The 20,143-nt window shown below is 44.1% G+C and overlaps 1 protein-coding gene across 3 annotated transcripts in view; it reads left to right on the top strand.

Annotated features, from left to right (window-relative positions):
- ANKDD1A (ankyrin repeat and death domain containing 1A) overlaps positions 1-20,143 on the top strand; it is a 335,216-nt gene that overhangs the window by 129,578 nt on the left and 185,495 nt on the right. For 2 of the 3 annotated variants that reach the window (XM_078683094.1, XM_078683093.1), the window contains exon 3: positions 6,569-6,667. In XM_078683094.1, coding sequence (XP_078539220.1) covers positions 6,569-6,667 — 99 coding nt within the window. The remainder of the gene's footprint in view (positions 1-6,568; positions 6,668-20,143) is intronic. The other variant, XM_078683095.1, reaches the window with a different exon arrangement.

The raw sequence follows: 20,143 nt of genomic DNA, 5'->3' as shown, positions 1-20,143 counted from the left end.
GACACCTTTAGCAACTTCCCACCAGGGAAGTCATTATGAACTAGCCTTCGGGTTGCTTATTGGTGCCAGTAAACCAATTTCCTTAACAGATACCAGTAAAACAGACTGTGACGTGCTCGTTCAGTCAAATAAGACAGGTGACACGTTCAGGAAAAAGACATTGCCTAGTAAAGTTCTGTTTCTCTGCCAAGCACAGACGTCAACCACGTTCTGTTGCAACTCAGGGCAGAAAGCCTAACATAGGGATTAGATTAGCATTCTGCCGTGGCTCTGGTATTAAGAGTCGAATGTTGCTCATTCTTAGGGGGGGTGCGTCATGTGGTTATCCCATGAACGTCCAACTCTTCTATTCTGAACTTTATGCATTACTGAATGCAACGAGTCTTAGGGGACTATGACTTCCAGGCCTTGGCCACTGGGACCGAAAAGGGAGTCATCAAGTGGTTTTCTTATTTGAAACCTGAGTGAGAATCTGAGGTGTTGCCACTCTTGTTGTCTGCACTGCTCACAGTTTGTTTGTCAGTGTTCCTCCTTTTCCTTGAGATGATTTGTAGGTGGTTCAGAAGGCCTTAAACATTGTTCTAGCCAGGTCAGGGAGCCAAGTTATGTAAGCATAGTGCGAGAGGGTTTCCTGACATATGCTGCCCAATATTCTAGGGGGCACAGTGCTCCAGTCTAAAGACCCTGATTGATGGTAGGTTAAAGACAACCTTATGAGTAAGCTATCCTAGCAACTCTTCTCTTCTGAACTCTATGCATTACTGAATGCAACGAATCTTAGGTGGCGATGACTTCCAGGGCTTGGCCACTGGGACCAGAAAAGGGCGTCCTCAAGTGGATTTCTTATTGAAACCTGAGTGGGAATCTGAGGCGTTACCACTGTTTTGCCTGCATTTCTTACATTTTGTTGTAGTGTTTCTCCTTTTCCGTGAGATGATTTGTAGACGGTTCAGAAGGCCTTAAACATTGATCCAGCCAGATCAGGGAGACAAATTATGTGAGCATAGTGTGGGAAGGTTTCCCTGACATACGCTGCCCACTATTCTAGGGGGCACATTACACCAGTCCAAACGACCCCTATGGAGGGCAGGTTAAAGACAACCTTATTAGTAAAGCTATCCTAGTGGTAACTGTGGAGACCAGCCGTCAGGCTAAGGCTGGTAGGGAGGTAAAAGCAGCTTGGTTTTACCAGTATAAAATCTCTCGAGTGAGGGAATGAAAGTTATACCACACGAGGTGGATATTAAATATAGGTATTTATTCTAAACACATCCCTCTGGTCCCATTAGGAGGCTATGAGGCAAAGAATTACAGTCAGTAAACTTATTTAACACGCAGTAACTTAGCACAGTATACGTAGTGCCCTAGGGGCGTACCGGACCATATATCAAGTAGGTGGTATACGGACCACGGCAGGCTTCCTGACAAGGCCTGCAGCCTTTAGAACGGGGGGCCATTAGGAAGAACCCAAAGTAGTGACACATGGGGGCCCACGCGAAGAAAAATCCTTTATCTCACAGGTCATCTCATGTTAGTACTAAGATTCTGGGGATGCTTGCGATCATGTCTGGTTGACTGGGATGGTATTTACCAGAAGTCAAAGTGGGGAGCTAAAGAGGCTCTTGTGCCAATTTTTACAGCATCGCATAGTTAGGGCTGTGCTAATCCTTTTGGGTAAAGACTTTGATGCTGCACTGTCAAACAGACTGTCCTTTTTCACACATAGATCCTATGGTTAGGGCGGATCCTATGCTTGAAGATTTAGATGCTGCACTGGCAAGCAGACTGTCCCTTTCAAACCTAGATCCTATCGCCAAAAGACGTGGGTAGAAAACCAGGAATAGGTGGTGATGTCCTGGTCTGCTACAGAATTGTAGTAACCATGTATGTGCCGTGGCACCACACTTCACACTGTGTATCGTCCTTGGGGAGTCATGAGGGCGCTATGGTAATCACGGTGGGCCCCATGCACTGGGTCACTGTACTGCACACTGGATATTATTCTCTAATGAAGGTCATTCTACAAGGCACTCTCCGTAACACTAATTGAAACACATTACATGGGACACAAACTGAGGCTGTGCTGAGCACTTGCAGTTGGGAGTGTTAATGAGTATGTGTCTGGCGTTTCACTAAACTTAGCAAGTGATGGCAATGTAAGACTGGCACGTGTACAGCAGTTATCGCCAGAAACACTAATGGTTTGTGTTTATCTTTTCCATTTATGTATGGCCGGGTCCACGGTGGATATCTGGAGTGCTCCACATCACAACAGCTGCTACAGGTGGACAGCCCAAGGGATGCTTACGTCAGGTAGAGGACGGCAAGCAACAACGCAAGTGGGATGGGCGAGCGATCAAAAGACGCAGCAGGTGCCAAAACAGAGTTGGTTGTTTTGGTGTGTAAGCCCTTAATTGGTAGCAGAATGTTGCTTCACAAAAAATGGCAGTATTTGCCTCAACAGGAAATTGTATACCTACAGTAATGGCGCCTGTGCACGCAGGGCCACCAGTGTCAGCATGGTATATGCATAGATCACCAGTTGGTAGTGACAACGGTAGGATGGGACAGTACACAAGGGTATGCAGTCCTGGCCTCGGCAACCCCGGGAATGATAGGCCTATGCAACGCCTCATTTCCCCTGTTCAGGAAGCGGTGACTTCCATAGTAAAAGTAGTACCATACACTTAACACTTTCCAGAGCGTAGTGGCTAGGTGTGGATGGTTAGCAGACTGTACAGTATGCCAGTGGGAGGGGTAGAATGATAGTACCAGGACACCTCCGGTCACAGCATCTGCAGGGATCCTCGTTAGGCGTGCCCCCACACCCTCATGCATTATAGGACATGGGGTAACGATGGTAGGACTCAGACTGCACCATAAGGGGGCAGTTTTTTCCCCAGGCTGCACGTACAAGGGGGGTGGGACTAGGCGAGTGCACGGAGTCACTCGGTGAAGAATCACTCGATAAAGAGGATCAGCACTTGGTTTGAGAAATTAGTTCAAACACAGTAATTGCCAGTCGGCTGATAATAAAGAGGGGACGATTATTGGAGGGGTTGTCTCTACTCATGGTGGGGGGTCCAGCTGACAGTCAAGGAATGTCCTAAGGATAGGGAACAAACTAGCAGGGGTAGAGGGTTTCTTGATTAGGAAGATATGACCTAGGTTGGGGGGGGCCAGATAGTCGGTCAACTACCTGGCCTGTGGCGGTAAGGTCATTAATCGGTGAGCAGCATTTTAAGGTCCTTACGGGGGGGCGGACCCATTCACGAAAGGGGCCACCCGCGGGAGGGGCCATTGGTCTCTCTCAGAACTTCAGGGGCAGGATATGATATCCCGTTTTAAAGGGTGCGGGGGAGGGAGTCTACGCTTTCCTCAGGCTGGTAGCCACCCCTCACAACACTATGACGTCACTAAGGTGCGCGAGTGTCTGGGCCCTCCTGTTATGGTTAAATGGAGTTCAGGGAGCGCACGTGGGTGTAACGTGCCCTGGGTTGCGCATGCGCATCTTCAACGTGAGAGCGCAGCTGTAAAAGGATCTGACACCGGTTGGCGACCTTGCCGTAGGACTTTATTAAAAATATTAGAATGCAGTTTAATTTTCAGGATGATTAGATTACGTTAGGAAACACGCTGTACTAGCTATTTGTTAAGGTTAGCCCATCATACCATGTCGAAACGGATGTCAATCTAATCTTCTGAAAAGTGTGCATTTTAATAATTGTCAGAAATGTTTATTTGATTAAAATTTTTGATTTGTTTTATATTTTAATAAATACGGCCAGGGGGGGGGCCCTGTACCCCCCCTTGACTTCCAAAGACCCCCATGTGTTGTCTGGTTGAATTGGGTAATTCAGTCAGTGTTAAAGGGGGGAGGTGGCCGGCAGTCCAAGACCATGATACAAGGGGGGGCCAATAGGCCCCCACGCAAGCATGGCGGGGCCCGGCCCCTCCCACACCCCGTCCCTTTCGGGGCCGCTTGCCCCGCGCCCTCGCCCCGGAAGTACTGGTGTGCTTCCGGGGCGAGGGGGCGGGGTCGCTGCAGCGAAAGGGTTAAAAGCCTGGGGAGCGCGGGAAGCGGCCTCTTTGTGCCCGCGCTCCCAGGCTCGCTCCTCGCCCCACCGTGGGGCCGTGTAATTTTCCCCACCCTCCATCCCTTGTTAGCAGACTTTGGGGCCTGGCAAATGGTAAGTATCAGGTTTGTCAATGTGCCGGACTATAGGTTTAGGGGGCTTGATCAAGCAGGCCTTGAATTTCCTGTTTACTGAAAGGTAGAACAGATGTAAATATTTTGTGCAGTGCCATGATATATTAGGTAATTCTCTCCTTAGGCCTTTTTCCCGCTTACAGGAGTATCTGTATATGTATATGTTTTGTGCTTTGCTGTGTATTAACAATTTTTCTCCTTAGGCCTTTTTTCCTTTTAGAATAGCAATGTCGTATTTATTATGTGTGTCTGGCGGTAAGGTCATTAATCGGTGAGCAGCATTTTATGGTCCTTACGGGGGGGCGGACCCATTCACGAAAGGGGCCGCCCGCGGGAGGGGCCATTGGTCTCTCTCAGAACTTCAGGGGCAGGATATGATATCCCGTTTTAAAGGGTGCGGGGGAGGGAGTCTACGCTTTCCTCAGGCTGGTAGCCACCCCTCACAACACTATGACGTCACTAAGGTGCGCGAGTGTCTGGGCCCTCCTGTTATGGTTAAATGGAGTTCAGGGAGCGCACGTGGGTGTAACGTGCCCTGGGTTGCGCATGCGCATCTTCAACGTGAGAGCGCAGCTGTAAAAGGATCTGACACCGGTTGGCGACCTTGCCGTAGGACTTTATTAAAAATATTAGAATGCAGTTTAATTTTCAGGATGATTAGATTACGTTAGGAAACACGCTGTACTAGCTATTTGTTAAGGTTAGCCCATCATACCATGTCGAAACGGATGTCAATCTAATCTTCTGAAAAGTGTGCATTTTAATAATTGTCAGAAATGTTTATTTGATTAAAATTTTTGATTTGTTTTATATTTTAATAAATACGGCCAGGGGGGGGGGCCCTGTACCCCCCCTTGACTTCCAAAGACCCCCATGTGTTGTCTGGTTGAATTGGGTAATTCAGTCAGTGTTAAAGGGGGGAGGTGGCCGGCAGTCCAAGACCATGGTATTGTCAAAGTTGTTGTTTACCATCGATTCCCAAGCGCTTAGAGGCCTGTAGGTGATTGAGCGCGTTATAAATCAAAAATAACAATAACAATAACAATACGCAATACTAAGATATTCAATGCTGACTTTGAGGTGGGTGGTCTGGCTTTTGATTGGGACATTTGACCTTGTGGTTTTTACTGATTCTAAGATGGCTCGATGGGTCGTAGGTGTATATTTGTTATGTATTATTGCTTTGAGGATCATTCCAGTATAGATGTTTGCTTTGGGACTCCATCGTAGCTGCTTGCTCTTCTGATAATTTTAAACGTTTATGGTTGCACACGCCTTACGTTTTAGAATGCATATGGCAAATTCAGACCAGTCAAAAATCTTAGCAAGCAAGATGTAAACACAGCAAAAGCAGGAGAAAGCGCAAAGCACGATTGTGGCGTTTGAAGTGCTTTTAGGACATATGGTTAGGTCTGAGGTGCAGCCAAGACCTTTTGATTTACGAAAATTATATGTATAACATACTTACCTACAGGGACTTTCAGCCAGTCCGCATCATTCACCGGTCTGTTATTGTGCCATTCACCGTTTATTTCTGGCCTCTGCAGCATGGGACAGTGGTCAGTCCACTTCAGCCTTTGACTGACTTCAGTGTGAGTTACGACATTTGGCCCTTTCACAAGGAGCACATACAGACAAAAAAGCAAGTTGTTTCCTTTACTGCCAGGCACTACTGCGGCAGGCAGTGTGTGCCTTCAGAGTCCAAAAAACAAATTTTTTGTTTGCCTTTTTTTTAATTGAAGAGGACTGGCTTCTTTCCGAACAGTACTGTTTTGCCAAAAATATAACAAAACAAGCACTGGCAGCCAGCACAGTCATTGGCTTTTCCAATACTTGCTTTATTATAGTAGATTGTAACAACAAAAAACATTAAAATAAATGTCGAGAACGTAATGTTTTCTCAGAACAAAATGAGCACCCAGGAAAGCTATGCCAGAGTATTTCGTGATAATGGGTTTAAAAACGTGACTTTTCCGTTTCTTGAAACACCTGCGTTTGGAGCTCTTCCTGCCACAGGTGCTCAGTTGTACCCACTTCTGAAAACCCTCTCCCTGCATGTGCCCCATCTCTGTGTATGGTGTCGTCGGGGTCATGTCATGGAATGCCATTTAACTGCTGTGGAAATTGCATTGGTAGACCCTACAGTCAGTTCGGGGACCTCCAGACCAGACCACAAAAAATGAAGTTTCGAAATGAAGTTTCGATAAATGTTTTTTCTCAGGCCCTGGAAAAGCCTCTTTAATTTAAAACCTTAAGAATGGTGTATTTATTGTTTTGATCTCATCTCGTGCTCTGTGTCCGTATAGTGATTATACCGGTTTCCCCTCACTGGTCCTGTTTTCTTTGCCTCTGTTTCAGACAGATCGGACGGCCTTGCACTGGGCAGCTGGGGCTGGACACGAGAAAGCGGTCAGATTACTTCTGGAGCACGAGGCCTTGGTGGACGAAGAAGATTGTGTAAGCATCCATGCTACCTCTCATCGTTATTGTTTCCATCACAAATTCAGATGAACATTTAAAAATGCTAGGTAATAAATACCGCTATTGCGGTATTTATTACTGCACTTTAAAAATGTGACATTACTGCAAATGAGTACAATGCTGTGGATGTGTGCTAATGCGATTACCACATTTTTTAACAACTTGAGAAATGTTGCCCCAGTGCTCCCGAGGCCACGCGTGGCCTGCAGCAGGGGCGGCCTTGGGCATGTGCACGCTGTGCACCTGCACAGGGCCACCAAACCCCAGGGGCCACCACACCAATATATATCCGTAATATAATAATCCTCTGAGGATGGATACATATTTACGTGGCGTCCCCTGGCAGGGATCTGGCGGCCTCCAGCTCTGTTCCACTTCCAAACACCCTGACCCCCCCCCCCTCTTCACTGGCCTCTGTACTCCGCCCAGCCAGGACCCCCTCTTCCTGGGCCCCCTACCTATGCTCCCTGCCCAGGGCCACCATGAGCCTAGAGCCGCCCCTGCCTGCAGTACAGGAGACTGGGGACTAACAAATTGGGCGCTCAGCTGAGAAGGCCTGGGTATCTCCCTGACCTTCTTAGTACACCTCTTTTTCATAGCCAATTTCAGTTTCACTGAGCACCATCATTGTCCAAAGGATTAGGTGGTGGGCCATGTCAGTTCGTCATACATCCGGCAACATCCTGTTTACTTCCACCTTCTTAGGAGATATGAATGAGTACTGCACTGGCCCTAATCGGCAGGAGTGAGTCCGCAAGCTGTTGTGAACCTCTTGGATTTTGAGTGCTAGGCTTCTCTCCGGGCTTCCTCTGGTGCGCCATCTGCTGCCTCCTCCTGTGACAGCAGCCTTTCCACCGCCTTAACGTCCATGGAAATGGTCGTCGTCTCTACTGAGATTTGAAACAGATTGAACAGACTCTGATGTTCACACCACCTTCTTTCTCCGACAGATGTATATTAGATATGTATGTGATAACTTGATGGTGCTGAAAATAACTTGATGACAAGTCCACATATGTTAATTCAGGTCAAATTTGTAGCGGCTGCTGGTGGTCCAAGTAGGATTTTACTTATAAGAAAAGCTAAGGAGGTCTTATTTTTCTCAAATGCATATTTTTGGAAGGTGCCAGTCCACATTCTTTGGGCCTACAGCAGTCCCTATGAGACTTTCGTCCTGTAAAGATAAACGTAAACTATTCTTTACAATACGCATCAAAGTGATGTATCTCACATCATTGTTCCACTCATTAGATACTATCCCCTATTCGCTGTTACCTTGACTTAACGAACACCCATCTATCATCTCCCTCATGCTCCAACCCGACATTACTGGCTCCATAGCGTATTTGCAATTTCAAAGCTATCCTCTCACTCTCTGTCCCATCATCGTTGCTCTCTAGTGCCTCAGCTAAACTTGACCTGTGTGTAAATGTGTATGCTACAAATATTACATTCTTGCATTCTGGGACAATTTCATAGCATAATGAGCCATATACATCTTAAAGGTCTTGTAATTTCATCACTCTCCTTCCATCTTTCAACAAAGGCATTTTAGGGTCATCATCTTATTGTTGCCAGTAGAATGACTTTGTACCTAGATGTTTCCTGAATAATGAGTTGGTCAGTTTTACGACATTATTTTCCACAATAAGTGATGTACTTATAAATCAATATGTTACAGGCCATCTACAAACGGTATGCATGGTCTCACGGACCGCCTGTCAAAGAAAGCCTCTGTAAAGAGAACTTGCAGAGCAGAGGCAAGCAGCAAACCATACTTCGATGATCCCATTGACCTTCTCCAAGAGTTTTCACTAAGATATTTTCATTATCTTTAGATTACTGAAGGAGGGCAGGAATACAGCTATTTTGACATGTATTCCAAGCATGTCAAAATAAAAAGAAATTTAGCTCTTTAAGAAAAACTTGTTGGCGACTTACTTTAATAGGACAACTAGGGTCCTTAACACAGTGAAAATTGTTTCAACCGTACAGGAAGTATTCTTTTCTGAGATAGGTACCAACTGGGAGAAATGGGTGCAATGCCTCAGTGTGCTTACAAGTGGAGATGTCAGAGTTTAACAGCATGCTGGACACAGTGAGTGTTATACCTTAATTAAAAAGCACAGGAAACATCACACTGGCAGCAGTAGTAAATTGGGTGGTGTGTGGTGGCAGATGGGCACTTGCTTAAAGGCCTGATGATCTGGATTCCACTCACCATGTCTAGTCTATTTGTAGCACCCAAGGTGGCAACTGGGGATTTATAGTAATATATTGCCTTGCAACAATCTTCTAATCCTTTCACCCAAACAAACTCCATGAGAGAGGCCACTTCTGCCAGGTACTGCTTCATTACCGTGTTACATCAAACAAATGATGGACAGAATGCTGACAATACAAACATTCTCCCCCAGTCAAAAGATCTGGGTTAAATCCATCGTTCTTTTGCCCACCACACCACCCCAGTTTGGACCCAGCCATATGCAAATCAGCCCTGACCCTGTGCCACATGGGAACAGTCCAGACCGAACTGCCAGGCCAGGCCCTCCCTGGACTGGAAACAAGCATCCTGGGACTGGTTTCAGGGTATGTCACCCTTCTTCAGCAAGGCTAGCTTGAATCCATGGCACAGTGAGCAAGGGACCAACGTCTGGCATACCCATCTCACTTAGGGCGAAAAGTGTTACAGCAAACAAATGATGGACAGAATGCTGACAATGCAAACATTCTTCCCCAGTCAAAATATCTGGGTTAAATCCATTGTTTTTTTGCCCAACACGCCACCCCAGTTTGGACCCAGCCATATGCAAATCAGTCCTGACCCTGTGCCCCATGGGCACCATACGAATGCCCAGACGTGGGTCCTGTGCTCTCCATGCCACTGGAGTAAAGCTATCCTGGCTGATGTGGGCTTAAAGCCCGTAACCGGTCCTTCTATGCTTGTTTCCAGTCCAGGGAGGACCTGGCCTGGCAGTTCAGGCTGGACTGTTCCCATTGGGCGCAGGGTCAAAAGTGATTTGCATATGGCTGGATCTAAACTGGAATGGCATGGTGAGCAAAAAAGCTATGGATTTAGGCCCAGATCTCTGTATTGGGGTGAATTTATAACATTGTTCTGCATTCTATCCATCAATTGTTCTTTTTGCATTTGTCACTCCGAATGGGACAGGTATGCCCAGATGTGGGTCATGTGCTCTCCTTGCCCCTGGAGTCAAGCTATCCTGGCTGATGAGGGCAGAAAGTCCCAAACCGATCCTAGGATGCTTGTTTCCAGTCCAGGGAGGACCTGGCCTGGCAGTTCGGGCTGGACTGTTCCCATTGGGCGCAGGATCAAGACTGATTTGCATATGGCTGGGTCCAAACTGGAATGGCATGGTGAGCAAAAAAACTATGGATTTAGGCCCAGATCTCTGTACTGGGGTGAATGTATGACATTGTTCTGCATTCTGTCCATCAATTGTTCATTTTGCTGCTTCATTACCTCCATACATAGCAGTAAAGATCCTTAAGGCCTTGCCGCTGCAACTCTATGGTAACCTGTAAACTGCCCAGTACATGCCCGTTGACCACGTCCAAGCCCTGCTTCTTTTTGCAGTCCGGCTCCTGTATACCAGGGCCTGTTTTCGCTCTGGACCTTTATCTTAATTTCATTTCCACCAGTCCGTTATAATGGTCCCGTATATTACTAAGGAAGGATTTTATACTTTTGGGTTTTTCCTCATGGCTAGCAGGTTCCTCCTTCTTGAATGCAGGGTTTTGTTAAGAAGACACATCTTAAATTTGGCAAGGGGTGTGGTTAAGGAAAGAGGGATATCACTTCCATAAGAAAAGCCTAAAGCCTCCACACCCCAAGAATAGACACTTCAAAACATGTGGCATCTCTACAATAAGGACATTCAACTTTCTGTTAGGTGTTCTGTCCTTCCACATCTATTAGATAGCATAGTGTAGACTCTCGATTAGATGCCTAATGAAAAACGAGTGTTGTAAATAAGAGATTTTATTATTAGCTTTCTTGGAGTACTCGTTTTATTAACCCAGGAAGGATGAAAGTCTGAATGGCCCTATCAAGATTTAAACACCTTCCTAAATTTAAAAGCTTTCAGTGAATCCGATCAGTCTTACATTTTCATGCATGAGGTGGATGGAGTCTTATATGGTACTAGTCTATAGTGTCTTGTATCTGAAACAACAACAAGGAGCCATTTGTTTTAGCTTGAACAAATTGTCTTCTCTTTATTTTCTTTTAAATATGTAAATGTCGGGTTTTCAACTGTGAGGCATCAGAATTGTTCCAGGTTTGTCTCATTCTTTCTATTTTTAATAAAAGGCAGCAATGTGAATGATGTTTTCTGATTGTATTTATTCTCGGCTAAGATGTTATAATTTCTGAAATGCATGTTTTCTTCTAATTCACTCACAATATTTAGTGATTTTTACATTTTCTCTTCGACCAGAGCAAGGTTTTTAAACCATTTCTTTTCGAAAAAATAATCAGACATAAGTTTTACATAAACAAACAGATAGTAAACATCAACCTTACACTATAATTACAAAATGTATGTATTGTGTAGTATTACATCGGACACCTAGTCTATAGTATGCAATAATGATACTACACATTTATACTATGTACGTTTTATATGTAGAACTTTTACCAACTGATACCGAGAAAAAGTGGTAGACGATGATTTCACATAAAGTAAATGAGATGGAGAACAAATAGAAAAAAAGTTGGGGAGGCTAAACAAAAATACACCTCTCCAAGCATTGTGTAAGGTGCAGATCACTGCATATACTGTTAAATTTTTTTTTATATAGCAGGCGTTCCCTTTTTATATAAAACCTTCTCAAATTGTCTGATCCTCGTTAGGAGTGTACTTCTATTCCATATTCTCAAAATGACTCATTTTGCAATCATTATTCCTTGTTTATAGGCGTACTAGCTTACCCGTTGTGTGTTGCTGCGATCTCAGAAGAAAGGAAATTCAAGGAAACTCGTTATAATAACGTTTAATTTACAGTGTGTCATTTTTATTGAAACGTATTCACTTTAATATGGAAAACATTTCAAAGTGTCGTTTTAATTCTATTTATTTATTCAAGTGCTTGTGGATGCACGATTTTTTGTTTTTCCGTCTGGTGCGTACATCAGTTTTCGAAAGATTATGAGGGCCCTGGGGGGGCGATATTTAAAAAAAAATTAAGCCAGAAACCTTTGCGGGAGTGTACTCAACAACTTCCCAAAGTTTCCTGGCGATCGGATGAATGCTGTTTTAATTCTATTTATTTATTTGAGTGCTTGTGGATACACAATTTTTTGTTTTTCTATCTTGTGCGTACATCAGTATTCGAAAGATTATGAGGGCCCTGGGGGGCCGATATTTAAAAAAAATGTATGCCATAAACCTTCGCAGGAGTGTACTCAACAACTTCCCAAAGTTTCCTGGTGATCGAATGAATGGTGTTTTATTTCTATTTATTTATTCGAGTGCTTGTGGATACACGATTTGTTGTTTTCCGTCTGGTGCTTACATCAGTTTTCGAAAGATTATGAGGGACCTGGGGGGCCGATATTTAAAAAGAATTTATGCCAGAAACCTTCATGGGAGTGTACTCAACAACTTCCCAAAGTTTCATGGGGATCGGATGAATGGTGTAGTAATGCATAAAGGACAAACAGACAGACAGACAGACAGACATTCGTTTTTATATATATAGATTGACGTCTTTAACATTTTTTTTAGAGCTGTGGGCAGAATAATTCATTCCGATTGTAATCACTGGTCTTCTCTATCAATCTACTTGACCTTGCAAGAGATGTGAATATTTTTGGAATAAGAATGATGCTGATGGGTGTCTTTTATTTTATCTCGATTATTTCATCATGCCTTTGCATTAATTTTCATTGCACTCTACAGCTACATCGCTATCTTTTACATTGTTTACAATTACATTGATAGTATCATGTTAGGGTACGTGTAAAGAGTAGTGTTAGGAAAACTAGTGTTTTCAAGTGTTGAGGCGTAGGCAATAACAAAGTGGGGGTGTTGAGGTAGTGGAAGGTAACATATTTGGAATGGACTGGCGATGTTGCAGTAGTTGGGGCGTGCTTGACAATGTAGATATACAGAAGGGGGCAGAAATCTGATTCCAAACTCTTTGCAAAGTCTCCACATTGTTTTTGAGATTATACTAACATTTTGTCAGGGATCCAGCATCTTTCAGATAAGATAGACGTTTTTCATCCGAAGTATCAACTGCACAATTTTCAAGGTGTGTTTTAGAGAAAAATATACCAAGAAATGTCTAGCCAAATGCATTTTCTCTGTGCCCTTAAAAAACTCCCAATACCCCTTCCATGTGAATTGTACAGACTAATCTGACTGGAATATTCAGTCCTTTTGAGCGTTTTTTTTTTCAAGTTTACTGTAGGAAAGCCTTCCTTCATAGTCTTGAAAGGCAATCTTCTTAAACCATTCATGATGACTTTTGTGATCCTTTTTTTCCCCACAGATGAACTCCGCTCAAAATTCTATGTAGACAGGACTCAGGGCCATATGTAGGTAATCTACATTTACAGATTCTAAAATACAGAATTTTACCGAATCGGTATTTTAGAATCAGTTAATGGTATGTAGGATACAATTCGGCAAATATTACCGAATCGGTACGATTCGGTATTTAAGAATCAGTATTTACTGATTCGGTAATTCCCATTCATTCCTATGGGCCTGGAGGCCCATAGGAATGAATTGGAAGCCATTCACTATTACCGATTCGGTAAATACCGAATCGGTAGTAGGGGGCACATATTCAAGGGTGGCAGGGTGTCACATTGACACCCTGTTGCACCCCTGAATCGTGCATGTGTGCGCATGTGGCAGACATACATGCCCTAAGGGCATGTATGTCTGCCACATGGCACTTTTAAAAAAGCACAAAATTGCTTTTTTAAAGGTTTTCGTTATTTACCACCAACTTGTAGTTGGTGGTAAATAACAAATCCTGATTGCAAGAAGGCACTCACTTGAGTGCCTCCTACATAGCCTTTTGGATTCGTTAATTACCGATTCCTTAAAATAAGGAATCGGTATTTTACAGATTCCTTAAGGAATCGGTAATTACCGAATCCTTAAACCTTCCTCCTACATCTCAAACCCTAAATACCGGTCGGTAACGGCCGAAATTCGGTAATTTCGGCCGTTACCGACCGGTATTGGGCTACCTACATATGGCCCTCAGTTCCTTGCTCCCTTTTCGATATCTGCTGTGTTTATTTTATTTTTTTCCTTTTATGTTGCTTTCTGGCCATGTTACAGTTTCTGTTGAGTGAGCATGTCCTTAGTTGTCCTCCAGTGAGGCGACTTGAAAAGCTGCCTAGGAGAGTTTTTAGGTCCCGGCTAGTGTAGGCTGCGCTTGCGCAGTCTTGCTGGTGAGATTTTATGTTTTCTAGTAGTGGGGCTTAAACCCGCCCCTCTTCTCCATTGGCTGGCTTCCTAAATGGCAGCCAGCCATTGGAGAAGAGGTTTGTCTTTCAATTTAAGCCCTGTCTTTTTCGGATTGGGGGGCGTGTTTTTTCGGTCCTTTCTCTCCGTGACGTCCTTAGTTCAAAACACGCCCCCCATCACGCTGCCTGCACGCCCAAGTCGGGTCTCTGATTCGTTGACAACTACCAAATAAACACTCCATTGGTGTTCCTTATTAACCAATCAGAGGGCCAACTGGCGTGTGCAGGCAGCGTGAGCAGACACACTGTAGACTCTCTGTGTTCCACCCTGCCCGGGTTCTCCTCTCCACACTGCTGTGCGGTGAGGAGCCACGCCATTGTCGCCGTCCCCCTTCATCCCCCCTTCGTCCCCATTCCCCCCCGCTAATTATCGGCTCCTCTCGTCGCCTCCTCTCCCCCCTCCCTCTTCTCACCTCTCTCCTCCTCGGCTCTCCCCCTCCCGTCCCGGCCCGTGCGATCCCTGGCTGCCACTGGGCTGTGTGTGTGTGACGTCGCAACCTTCCAACATGGCGAGTGCAGGTCGCTGCTGATGGTAGAGCCGGCCATTTCCGTGTACCGTTAATGCCCCATGTAGCCCGGGCAGCAGAGGCTTTGACCCCGGTGTGCGCTCAGCCAGGCATGGCCCAGGGTGTGCGGAAGGGAAGTGAGCACCCACCTTTTTCGGGTGCGAGTGGAGCCGCCACAGAGCGAAGGCAAGGCGCCGGAGGAGGAGGAGGCCGGGGTTGCGGGAGGCAGAAGCCCAGCAACCGCAGCCCCGCCACGCCCATGCATGCGAGCAAAAAGACCAAGAACATGTTCCTGACCCGCGCCCTGGAGAACATTCTTGCAGATAAGGAGGTGAAGAAGGCACACCACTCTCAGCTACGGAAAGCCTGCGAGGTGGCACTAGGTAAGAAAAAGAGAGAGGGGCTGCAGGACTCCACTCCTACCCGGAAGAGGATTGCAGTCCAGTACTGTCACCACTGGATTCCCCTTCAACACTTCCTCTTGTCAGCACTACTCCCGGTGAACCCTCGCCTCTGTCTGTACTCTCCACACACACATCCCACATGTGCCCTTGCCGACCTGTCACGTGTATAACTTTAACATTTCTATCCTGAAGGAGCCCCATCCGCTGTCACCACTTTTTCCACTCCACACTTTCGATTCTCACCTGTACATGCCTTATTTATTTAGTGGTTTTTTATTTAAAACGTGCCCGCCCTCACACCCTGCCTTCCCCTCACCTGTCTCTTGTGTGCCACACCACACAATTGGTTACTCAGTAACGTCTACTGTCACCTGTTACCACTCACATGCTACTGTTGTCTCATGCCTAGCTGATTCTCCCCTGTCATGTGTGCACTCTCACCCATCATCTCTGTACCCTCACCCATGTCTCCTGTCTGTCCTTACCCATGTCAACTTTTTAATTTCACCACTAGCAACTATATGTGCAGTCCTCACTGTCTCCCACCTCTCATGTCAGTGGAATCCTGCTCAGCACTCGATACTTCACACATCTCTATCTTGACCTAACTCACAACGTTTGTAAACCTCAAAATACTTCCGGACTTGGTACTTCCTCTACCTCCTGTTCTTTCCCCCTGTTACCCAATGGCTAGTGCCATCTTTCCTACGCAATAGCCATACTCTGCAATATACCTACCACTGTCCTCATAACCACACACCCTTTTGATGCCTCCCTTGCTATCCACACTGTGTTTTTCCCAACCGCAGTGAACCCAGCTGTGGCTCTTTTACATCTTTATGCCTTTTGCATTTTCTTCCTCACCTGTGACACCAACCCTGGCCTTTTTTAATCCTTCTGGGACTGTAGTGTTTGCTCACTTTGCGCCCTTTGACACCCTATTGCTCTTACCCATTGTACCCCCTTCTACTGCGTTTCCATACACCTGGTCAACTTGCCATTAGCCCATCTGATGTCCCATTCATTAGATACCTCCACCGTTTTTGTTATCTGAGCCTATGCTTAGTGTACCACCTTCTCAGTCACACCACAGGAAGGGGCACTGTCTGTCATTGTCCTTCCATACTGTGTGTGTGAGGCTGTGTCTCTGTGTGTGTGTGGGAGTGTGTCCTGCTAGATCACGCCCTAATGATACATGGGTCCCGCTTACTGTCTATTTAATGCACTGTACGGGTCTTGGGTCACTGAAACCGGACCGGAAGTTGGGCGATTATGTGCTCTTATCTATAATCAGCCAGGTATCAATGTAACAGGGTATAATTGTTGATGTTTAGCTTATTTTTCCAGGCTTCAGATCAAAATAGCCATCAACCGGGATGGCCTCTTCAAAATTTGTGGCTTACAAATTCTTTCCCAACCTTACTAGGGATACCACTGTTAGGAAAATCACTTGCGAACTGAAACCACGAGTGCCATAAATTGATATGGGGCATCCTAATCCAAGAAGCAAGTACAGATCAGGGGACCTTACTCGCTCCACCTCCTAACCAAACCTTTCTCAATGCCAGTAAGAGGCAAATCTCAGATCACTTATTCTCGTCCACAACATCACTTCTAGAAAATATGTCCTGGCTATCATACGTTTTTGCCAGACTTTAGCATTCTTAAAAAAAAAACTTCTGCACTTCCTCTAAAGAAAGAGAATAAAAACACATGCTCACCCTGGAGCATTGAGCCTCAGGATCCATGCAGATGGTCTTACAATATAAAAGGAATTGGGATTTCCACTCAAGATAGTTATTAGTATAAAATAAATCGGATAACCAGCAGCCCACCTTAGTACTAGGCAAACTGAAAAAATACATTACAAAATGTTCTTAAGTGTAGTCACTTTTACAGGTGTCTTCCTCTTTCAGTGTATATTTATACAGCGCCATGCTCCCTAAACATCCTTGTTGATTATTCTGTGAACACTCAACGCTACCAATTCAAAGTGTTACCCTTTGGCCTCAGATTAGCCCCATTGATATTTATCAAGTACATGATGCCAATAGTTGCACATTTTATGTATTACATCAGGGCCGGATATCCCTATGGTAAAGCGTAGGGAAAAGTAATAAAAAACGTTAATTAAACTTTAAAAAATGAGTACAAATATTTTGATGTAAATTGATAATGTAAATTAATGTTATATATTTTTAACGTAGAACTAAATAAAAAAAAGCTACAGCACATTTAACAATGTTGAATTTAATATGTTGCTGCACTTTTCCCAACTCTGAGCTGGAGTCATTACCACTGTTTCGGGTCCTTTTTGGCTATAGTAACTTTAGAAGTGCAGTTTGTGAATAGCAATTGGCTTACTCTTTTGTGAATGACTGCTTGTCCCTCCCTAAACCATTCCCTAACCCTCCCCAAGCTCCTCTTTTCTTCTCCCTAATCCCTCCCATTGAGTACTAAGTATTCCCAGTTTCCCAGGAAGTGTACCTGGTCCTTTCCACATTTACTACAAAGTAGTTCCCTTACATGTGTAAGGGTCTCCTGATTCAAAATGTAGGTGAAGTGAAGTTGAAGATCTACACCCGTAGATTTTTGGATTGTATTTTGTAGTAAGTAAGTAGTACTACTGTAGTACTACTTTACATACTACAAAATGTAGTTTGTGAATCGAGCCCTCGATCTCACTAGAGTAACAGTTCACTTCCTCTCCTAGAACACAGCTAACTCTTAAATCATTTGCTGACTCTGTCATTGTCTTTGACCCCCTTCAGCACTTTTCTGCCTTTTGGCTAAGTTTGTGCAATACATATACCACATAAATACATACATCATGTTCATTGAACCATCCTGGCAAGGCAGTATTTGTTCATGACCTCGTGCTGATGTTCATAGCCAAGTTAATTAAAAATAAAGGGCAAACCTGAAAATCCCTGGGACCTGGGTACAAGACAGCATATATTAGGTGGTCCCAGTATTAAAACATTGTGATTGTGTCAAAAGGGAAGAAATACAATAATATTCAAATTGAAGAATCAAGGCAAAAGTAAATTGTATTCACATTGTTATTTAATCACACTGAAACCAGTTGATCATTTTGTCAAAAACGCATTGAAGAACAAACATTTTGATAAAAATATCATCAGTGCTGTGCCCAACACATAATTCCACAGTAAAGTCAGTACTGTTGAAGAGACCCTTCAGTCCTTCGGGAACCACTGAGCCCATTGACCCTCCACCATTGATTTGTGAGAGGTCCCCTGATATCCACTCACGGTGCCCGGCCCCTTCCCCACTTACACCACCTTTGTCCTGAGGAGAGGAAGATCCTGTTAGTAAGGGTTGGAAGAACCTACGCAAACACAGGGGTCGAAACGTCGACACTTCGTTAATGCCAGTCTCTTCAACAGTACTGACTTTACTGTGGAATTATGTGTTACATGGCAAACCTGTACAGATGTTATGTACTGTGATAAATTTCTAATTGTTTTGATTTCCTGGCATATGATTAATATATGCCTGAATGTATGTTTGTGATTTCATCACTACCCATACTTTGTTTACCTCACTACCTCACTTGAATCACTGTCCTCCCCCTTTTCCACGCTCCCTCTTGGACACTGCAATGATGATATTTTTATAAAAATGTTTGCTCTTCAATGCGTTTTTGACAAAATGATCAACTGGTTTCAGTGTGATTAAACAACACTGTAACTACAATTTACTTTTGCCTTGAATCTTCAATTTGAATATTATTGTATTTCTTCCCTTTTTACACGATCACAATGTTTCCAGAGCCAAGTTAAGGCCTGTGGATTGCTGTCCTGTTCTGAACAAAGTTGAAGCCAAGTGTTATACTATGTGCCAGAATACTCCCAGCTGACGGCCTAGCTCTTAAGGACATTAGATGTCAGGAATCTTGACACCTCAGAGGGCTTTAATACTCTGGGCCAAAGGGGTTCAATCAACTTTGAAGACACACTTGCTAAAGTGCAAAAGGGCTTGTTGGAATGTCACCGGCTAGAGCTATCCTTCCCCCTATCATTGCGTCTCTACAAGCTATTGCTTTATTTACTAAACTCACGAAACTGAGCGATTCCTCCATTTGCATCTTTAAAGCAATTTTCAAATACAGGAGGCACTCTAAAACAAAATGTATTTTCTCTTGCTGCATGATAAAATAAGAATAATTCATGTTGGATTTATTCTAGATTTTTATCAACCCCCATCACAACTAGTATGTGAACACAGTGTTGATAAAGATCATGGCTTCACTCCTTGAGCAAGCTCATAAAGCTGGATAAAGGTTGTCTCATGGAAAATGCCATCAAATTCACAAGATGTGGGAGTGAAGTTCTTCTCCATGCCGCCATCCTTCAAACTCTGCAGGTACAGTGCGGTCCTTTGACCGAATCCACCGTTCATTCCTAAATTGCCTCATAACTTTCACTGTAACCAGCAATTCATGCGACCTACCTGCTCCTCAAATCTGCAAACTTAAACCAAGAAGGTGGTAAACGCCTTAAATATCAGGAGAGGTCTATAATTCTGTTTGAACAAGACTTTGGACTTCAGGAATATGAATGGTTGGACGCCATATGCTATGGTCTCTAAGGTGGAATTATTTGTGTAGGAACAACTCTTGGAAATCAGCAGAGTGGCTATATCTCTATTTATAATATTAATTGATCATGTTTGGGATCTTGCCTTGATACCTCTATGAAGTTGTGTCTAACTTAAGAATGGACAGTATCCTTTAGTGATCCCCGTAATAAGCGAAACAAGGAATCTGCCGAAGGTTTTACTAAGGGTACAACAATATTTTAACAATTGTATAATCTCCTATATAGAAAGCACTTAATTACGATTTTAAAGAAAAGGTTTTTTATGGTTTACATTACAATTGATGGGATTGTCCTGAGAAAGTGAGTTTTATATTGGAATGCCAACAAAATGCATTGAATATCTATGGGACCTCACTAGTATATGGACTTAATGTGACTGAAATTGATATTATTAAATCCTGTGCATA

The sequence above is a fragment of the Lissotriton helveticus genome, chromosome 3_1 (assembly GCF_964261635.1).
Source record: "Lissotriton helveticus chromosome 3_1, aLisHel1.1, whole genome shotgun sequence".
NCBI classification, from domain to species: Eukaryota; Metazoa; Chordata; class Amphibia; order Caudata; family Salamandridae; genus Lissotriton; species Lissotriton helveticus.
Note: the sequence above shows the minus strand (reverse complement) of the source record. Positions and strands in the feature narration are given on the sequence as shown.